The sequence below is a fragment of the Phoenix dactylifera genome, chromosome 8 (genome assembly GCF_051530095.1).
Source record: "Phoenix dactylifera cultivar Ajwa chromosome 8, Ajwa_hap1_PhDact_Kaust_v1.1, whole genome shotgun sequence".
NCBI classification, from domain to species: domain Eukaryota; kingdom Viridiplantae; phylum Streptophyta; class Magnoliopsida; order Arecales; family Arecaceae; genus Phoenix; species Phoenix dactylifera.
The window spans coordinates 790946-798691 of NC_143197.1; the positions used below are offsets into that span (position 1 = coordinate 790946).

The following is a 7746-nucleotide window of genomic DNA, read 5'->3' on the forward strand; positions in this document are numbered from 1 at the left end:
GACATGATACTGTTTAATAAAAAATGCTTCATGCTAAGAAAAACATGTCTAATGATTGTCTAAAACAGTTTCTTCGGAATGGAAATGGAGGAAGGGGGAACCTTCCCACGGGTATTTGATTATTAAAAACAGTAATACAAGAGAAGAGCAAGAACTCAACGTACATTGTCTTATGTATGTACTCCATATGTTTGTCGTGCTCTCTTTCTTCATATCAATGAGTTATGCATGTCCAGAAATGCTACTAATAGTTCAAATCCCACAGTTGTCAAAATATTTTTAATCTCAAGGAAAAAGTGGTTAAAAGATATTAATAAAAACAAGGTGGTTTCTCATTTACCGTGAGATTTAAAAGCATTTTTGACTCCTTATTAAAGAACTTATGGTTTGTTTCCACAGGCCACACCGCACGTAAATCAAGATAAATACATCAGCAAACCAAACTTCACCACACCACACAGATCTTAGTCTATTTAAATCGGGAATAATATGAAAGATCAGCAAGCAAAATTACACTCAATCCCATATCATGACTACAGCTATAACGGCAACTCCAATGAGTACTGCGAGGAACTTGAAGAAGGGAGTGTCGAAGAAACTTGGTTCTTGCGGCTTGAAGCCCTTGGCAATGAGATGGTTGATGGCCACATAGATGAACACCCCACAGGCAAGGCCCATGGAGATGGCGTAGATCCAATCAGCCGCTGGTCCTTGCGTTGTAGCATCAATGGCAATGCCAATTCCTACACCAATGGGGCTCGAAATGGCAAAGGCAAGTGAGTAGACCACGGTCATCAAGAACGGCCTCTTGGGTAGCATCCTAAGCAGTGCAATTCCCATGGCGATGGCAGCGAAGATTTTGTGCAGGCTTATAGTCCATAGGTTCCTCCATGCACTGGTCTTTGTATCTGGAATCGAATACCATAGAAGTTATGCTTCGTGGCGTTGTCTAAAGCAAGAAAATTTTTCCGTGGCTGGAAATTTTATGGTGCATAAGCTTATTCTCTTGTCAACAAAGGTGCAATATGGTGACAATCCACCTCACACTTCACTCATAAATAAGATGAGACAAGATCAGCACAGAAAAGATGGAAAATAGAATTAAACTTCTGTTACATTTAGAGATGCTCCATAAGAAAGATGTATAATTTCTCTCCCGTTGGAATTTATAATATTGTTCTTCATAAAGATCAGTAAGGACTACTTCAGATTTCCATTTCTTCTGAATTCATTACAACAATTAAACCACGATTTATTTCTCATTCATAAAAAGCAAGTCAGCTTTCGCTCAACCAGCTCAAGTTTCGAAGTTGGCCTACTGTCAGAAAATACGAGATGCGCTCCTTGAAGGAGAGTTATTTATCCTTGCATGTTCACCTTCCAACAAATAAAATCAACCCGCGGAGGGAATTTTGCCTCACAGAGGAGAATTCAACCTGAATTCCTGCAATTCCTGATGTTGTTTTCACTAGACAGAGCGAGTTTGTAAACCAAAATCCTTTGCATTTAACTTCTTAGAAGTAAAATTTTGTTCATTCACAGTCATTTTCTGCATATCTAACTTCTTGTTCATCTTAACTATTGGTTCTCGCACGATCCCTTGATTCCTCTGATTCCTTTGGAACCTTTTTTTTTTCCTAATTTTTTGTTCAAATATTACTTCCCTTGGACCTTACAGCAACCCCTTTTATAAATGACAGTGTCAGACCATGCAATCTGAATCCTTTGGAGCCTTTTTATTTCTTCTCATTTTTTGTTCAAATGTAACTTTCCTTGGACCTTACAGCTACTCCTATTATAAATGACAGTGTTACCTTACTATTTCTCACCTTCATCTCCTGCGCATAAGACTCCAAGAGATTTTCTAAATGACATGAAAAATTTATCACCAACATACCAGCAACTCCGACAGCTATCCCTTCGAACACGGAGTGAAAACAAAGGGCTAGGATGAGCAGCAACGTGTCTCCCAGCGATGTGGTCCTCACGAAAGTAGGATGGAGATCCGGCCTCATCTCCTCCCCATGTCCTTCGCCGCGATTCCCTCCCTCCACCTCCACTCTCGCCTCCTTCCTTCCACCCTGCGTCACCCAGACAATGATGCAGTCTCCAAACATGGTGATCAGGTAACCGACTGATGCTAGCATAAATGCGAAAGGATAAGTCTTGGACGTGAGATCAGCGAAGGTGCTGTTGGCATCCGCCAGGAAGTGTATGAGTGAGGTGCCCAAGAAGATCCCACCGGCAAATTGGGTCCCCATGAGAAGGAAGCTCTCATTCCATCTGTAGAAGTAGGGGGAGACTCCACCAGCGAAGGTGCTCACCAAAAGGATCACAAGGCACCAGATCTTCACGGCGATCAGGCCTCTCGACCGCAAGTTTTCCTGCTCATCCCCACTAGCATCATGGTCGTGGCCTCCATGGGCACTCACTTGGGAAAATGACATAACGAGGAAGAGGATGAGGAGCAAGGTTTTGCATAGAGGCCTTGAGGCCTTCATAGGAGCCCAAAATACTGGTGACTTGCAGGGCGAGGGAGAGCTAGGGGCACCGGTACTTTGGTGATCGCCGCAGTTTGCCGCATCAGCATCAATGTTGGTGTCATGGTCGTGGCATAATTTGGTGTTCGCTTGGAAGGACAGGAAGGGAAGGAGGAGCAAGACTGCCCAAAGAGGGCTCAAGGCTTTGATAGGAGCTGAAGCCATGGATAAGCTGGGGGATGAGGGGGAGCTGGGGGAACTGTTGGGGGCTGGCGCAGGGGCACTGGGTTGGGTGTCATGGTCATGGCCTTCATGGGCTCGTGCTTGGATGGATAACAGAGAATGAATAAGCAGTAGAAGCAATACTCCCCAAAGAGGGCCCAAGGTTTTCATTGAAGCTGGAGCGATGGAGGAAGCTCCTGGGGCACCTGTAGGGGCAAGTGATGGGGCACCATGGTCGTGGCCTTCATGGCCGCTTACTTGGAGGGAGAACAAAGAAAGGAAGAGGGGGAGCAAGATTTTCCTAAAATGCCTCGAGGCCTTCATTGGAGCTGAAGCCGTGGACGAGTTTGGGGATGGGGGAGACCCGTCTCTTCCTCTCTCTTCCTTCCCTCTTTGATGGGTTCTTCCTTGTTTACCTTTGATTTTGGGGATCGCGTACATGGGCCGTAAAAAAATTCATGCATGATTGAATAGCATTGGTACTTTTTATTTGGTTGCTGTGCAGTACACTTATGACTTTTGGAAGGTTGTACTGCACATTCCTCTTCGGTTATTCTATAATTTGTTTGAGAGTGCAAGACTTAAGGAGGTATTAATTAATGATAGAAATCATGTCGATTTCCCTTCGTAACTTCAGTCTTGATTTTTTTTATATGTGTGTACGAAAATCTTATCCCAATAACATCCCAACGGCTACGGGAGAGACGTTTCTTGGGTTATTCTTGCTCCTAAAATCAAAATGTTTGACTTTAATCCATCAAACTGTGCGAGTGACATATGATTTACGTAGGCTTCAAGCTGCATTGATAATAAAAAAAATTTATTCTAACACTCCACCGGAGAAATTCTTTACAATTCAATTTACTAAATCAAATGGGATTAGCTCATCTTTCCTAACTAGTTTGCATCAATAATAATTTTCACTACTAGCTTTCTGAAACAATAGCAAGCAATCCTTATTGTTGTCCACCTTCAGAATCCTAGTGAATTCTTATTAAATGGGTTCCCATGCTATTAATAGCTAATTTCTGAAATCTTTATTATTAAGTTATTTCTCGAAAAAAGAAAACTAAAATTATCAAGTTTACACCATTTTTTCAAAAAAGTGTCATTCCAAATAAATTTGGGAAAAAAACTGAGATCATCTTATGAGAAAGTTGGTAGATTACTAAAAAATCTAGTGACCAATGGAGGCTAGCTTCTACCCCCTTAATCACCTTTTTTCTTAAAAAAAAAAAGAAGAGGGGTGGGGGGGAAGTTGGTATAATATGTACACTAAAAGTAGAAGATAAAGTTATGACAGTAACTTTTTGTGTATTATATACCAATTCAAAGGCTAGCATATAAAAATCATATACATCATTAATCAACCTGTCAAAATCCCACAATACAAAATCATATCTCCCTCCAAACTGATTCATCCAAATATTATAATTTTATATCTCTAGCAATATCTTGGCACATCTGCTCAAACTTATTATAAGGACAGGAAGAATGTTGATAAGGCAATTCATGCTTTTTGGTGAAAGATGCAAACAAATCTATAGATGCAGTCTTTGCAATACAACTAAAATGAACTCTACAATAGAATTGCTCACCAGCTGACATATTGAACACAAGAGGTAAATAAGCATTTCGGTGCAAGACCCTTAGTGAAAAAAACAAATGGACACTGGATAGAGGAGAGAAATTGGTTGATGCTAAGGAGATAAATGTAGCCATCACAGAAAGAGGACATAAGCTAGCGCACCAGGATCGAGTTAGAAACCAAGGCAGCTAATTATGATTTAAACATGCTTATGCCGTGTCTCTGTTCATAATTCTGCAACGCAATTAGGGACAGAATAATGGTAACCAGATGTAGAAAGAACAATACATGCATGATTTTGGTATTCTAGTTGTTTGCTTTTCCCCCCATATGCATCAAATATCATTAATTGGATGCAGTTTGAGCTGGAATTTTATGTCTGGATCCATAATTAAGTATGCAGTTTGCTGAAAAAATTAGCATATTCTAGAACTTAGGCCTATCAGTCCATTGTTACTCTATGCTCCCGTATGAAAGTGGAATTATATATACATAACAGCAGCTGATTACAGCAACATTAACAGAAAGTTGCAAACTAATTAAGGCAATCAGGCTTAATTAACTTGTCAAGGCCCTCCTGAGCCCTCTCTCTACTGACCAGAATGTAGGGTTTGATTGAATTTTCTAGCCAATTGGGATTGCATCCTTGGCTAGAAAGAAGAACAATGAACATTGTGGGATTTATTCTGCCTGGATCTACAGTTAAGCCAAAGTGATCGGCCTAGCGCACACACAGGCATAGGCTGACTATTCTTTTCTTCTTCATTTCAAAAAAAGAGAAAAAAAAAACTATTCTTTTCTTCTTACTGGTTATTTTTCAGTGGCATCGATTGTCCCCTATAGCCCGGATCATTGCTCAGTAGAATAGTAAAATACTCGGCTGACAAGAACAATGGCGTAGATTCGGGTCATGGAATAACCACTTTGTGCAAAAGATTGCCAAAGACCAGATACGTCTCGGTTTGTCGAAATATTTAACTTAATATACGCACTTTCCAAAGAGTCCTCAAATGCCAGTGAGATGGTGCTGTTTTGGGTTAAACAAACGTTTACATATTTACGTAACGTGGAAACAAGCTTAGTTTCCTGGACGCGAATGGTGCATAACATTAAACCATGCATGATGAAGACTGGCATTGTATTTGCTATAAAAAAAAAAAAAAAAGGATTGGTGTCGAAACTATCCCGGGGGAAAACAGAAGGAGAGAGAAAATTACCAAAGCATACTTATGTAAAGAAACACACTGAGTGGCTCTCTAAACCTATAAGATTTTATCTATAGTGAAAACCGGTATTCTGCGATATAAGAGAGAGTATGATAGCTAGCTCATCTTTACAGAGAGATACTAAGCGTCAAACACGAGTAGCATCATAACTCTGCGTAAGAAAAGATAAATCAGAAATCCATAACCAAAGTCCTGTCCGCCTGAAGATTCTACTTCATGGATGGGTTCATACGCTCCTTCAGGATCTCTCTGTGGCATCTCCTCCATCAAGTCGACTACCATCCTTCTTTCCTTCACGGGCGGGCGGCAGAGATGATGGGCAGATTGGTGGGGGATGCAACTTTCTATCAAGACGTTCAAGGGTGAGTAGGGACAATGCAGCGGCTCCTGCGAATAAGGCGAGTTGGAATTGGACGGTACCCGCTCTACGTGCATCACTCCAAAGCTATCTCCAGTTGGAGTCCTGCCACAAGGACTAGCGAGAAACACCACGTTGGAACCACCTTTTGAAGCCAGGCCTATTGGATGGAAGAGAACCCAAGTGTCGTACGTTATTTGAACGATAGGGGCGGAAGAGAACGAGAGAGCGGTTGTGGAGTAGATGGACGGCAGAAAGATAAGCATTGGTTTGTAGGTTTTGATGTTAAGCTTCACAGGTCCTCTCCGTGAAATAAGGTTGGCGAGTGGGTGGGATATACACAAATAATGGATTTCTGAATGATTCTTTCTCTGTTTCTTTCTTTTAGGTGAGTTTGCTTTGGTTGAAGGAGTGCGTATGGTTATAAGAAATCTAGTATACTATACATGATCTTTTAGGAAGCCATGGATTGCCTTGTGATTTGTGTTAGAATAGTATAGAACTGTGTTTGGCGTTTGGTGTTTGAAATAATACCCCTAAGAGATCGGAGGTTTTATACTAGTTCGCTCCAATTGATATTGGAGCGTCGCCCACCTAGCTTGAACCTCGGAATATCTATTGAGGCGGCGCTCAGGAGGCAGACGACGCATGCAGGACGCGGCAAGCGGGCGACGCTGGGGAGGAGCAGCTGGGATTTAAAAGGGAAAAGGGTGGGCAACGCTCGGGAGGACCTCTTGGAGGCATGGAGTGCTTGGTTAAGTTCATTTCTATTTTTCCAGCTGAGGTGATAAGCCGAACCGCATGGCAGGCCGCTATGGAGTAATGTCTCCAATTTAATCTTATCCCCCTGCACCAACGAAAGACATCTTTAATACCCATACGGCTGCAATCTCAGATGAGCTTCTTCACTCCCACATACCAAACCCTCGAAAGGATATCTTCTTCCATGTTGGTGTCGGTTTCGGCAGCATGTATTTGATCCCTCGCGTAGTTGCGATGGAGCTCCTGGGCAATTCCTTCCCCATTCTCTTCTCTCACGAGGACATTTAGATTTACTCCCCTACCCTCCCACTCCTCGGCATTCTCTTCTGTACTTCGAAGGTTATCATGTTAACCCTTTGCTGCGGTTGGCCAAATGACCCAACCCAAAATTTGGGTTAGAGCTCATCATCGCGAAGCCTTAGACACAAAAAATATCAAATTTTACATAGATCGGGCTTTAAGCCCAATTAAAAAAGAATATGATTTAGGTCCAAAGCTTGGCCCATGATCAGCTCTAATTTGAGCCGAGCTAGAAAACTATGTTAGCATAATGAACATGTCAAGTTTCCCCTAGTCTTGCTTCAGATCTTAGTTGGACTCGGCCCCTTTGGAAATCTATAAAATCCCAATAGGCAGACTCCTCTTTGATAAGAAAATTCCATGACTCTGGCAACACAATCTGTTTTCCTGGTTTACATATGTTAACCTAACACAATCCATAAGAAACCCAATGTAGATGTTGATTTACAAAACTAGGATAACTTTGGTGATTGACACACAATTATTGGGCTTGGATGATTCAGATGCCCAGGGTGTGATGTAGCAGGAATTATCAAATGCACCCAGAAAAGACCAATCTCAAATTGCCTGTGTTCGTTGCAATGGCTAGCGTCTATATGGAAAGTGAATATAAAAAATGAAAAGTGGAAAAGCAAGGAGGGGGAAATAGTATAAAAGGAATTAGACTAATCATTGGCTCTTAGAAAGGGTGCATGAAAGGAGTTAATGGAAAATGAGGATAAAAATGAAAATAAAGATTAAAAAATAAAAAGGATAAACAATATAAAAGGGTTTAACTAAGGACCTGTTCGGCACCACCTTTTTTTTATA

The 7746-nt window shown here is 41.5% G+C and overlaps 1 protein-coding gene across 1 annotated transcript; it reads right to left on the bottom strand.

Annotated features, from left to right (window-relative positions):
* Positions 1–412: 412 nt before the first annotated feature.
* LOC120110148 (zinc transporter 1) lies at positions 413–3158 on the bottom strand. The gene is made up of 2 exons (XM_039124156.3): positions 1898–3158; positions 413–908 (listed from the first exon to the last, which is right to left on the bottom strand). Exons 1-2 carry the CDS (start codon positions 3141–3143, stop codon positions 517–519), a joined length of 1638 nt encoding a protein of 545 aa, XP_038980084.3. The 5' UTR covers positions 3144–3158; the 3' UTR covers positions 413–516.
* Positions 3159–7746: the final 4588 nt, after the last annotated feature.

What these genes read in the sequence shown, in the direction of transcription:
- LOC120110148 (XM_039124156.3), bottom strand. Translation starts at nt 3,143, where the DNA reads ATGTACGCGATCCCCAAAATCAAAGGTAAACAAGGAAGAACCCATCAA. An exon ending in GATAGCTGTCGGAGTTGCTG is followed by an intron (nt 909 to 1,897) that starts GTATGTTGGTGA and finishes ATTCGATTCCAG; the next exon opens with ATACAAAGACCAGTGCATGG.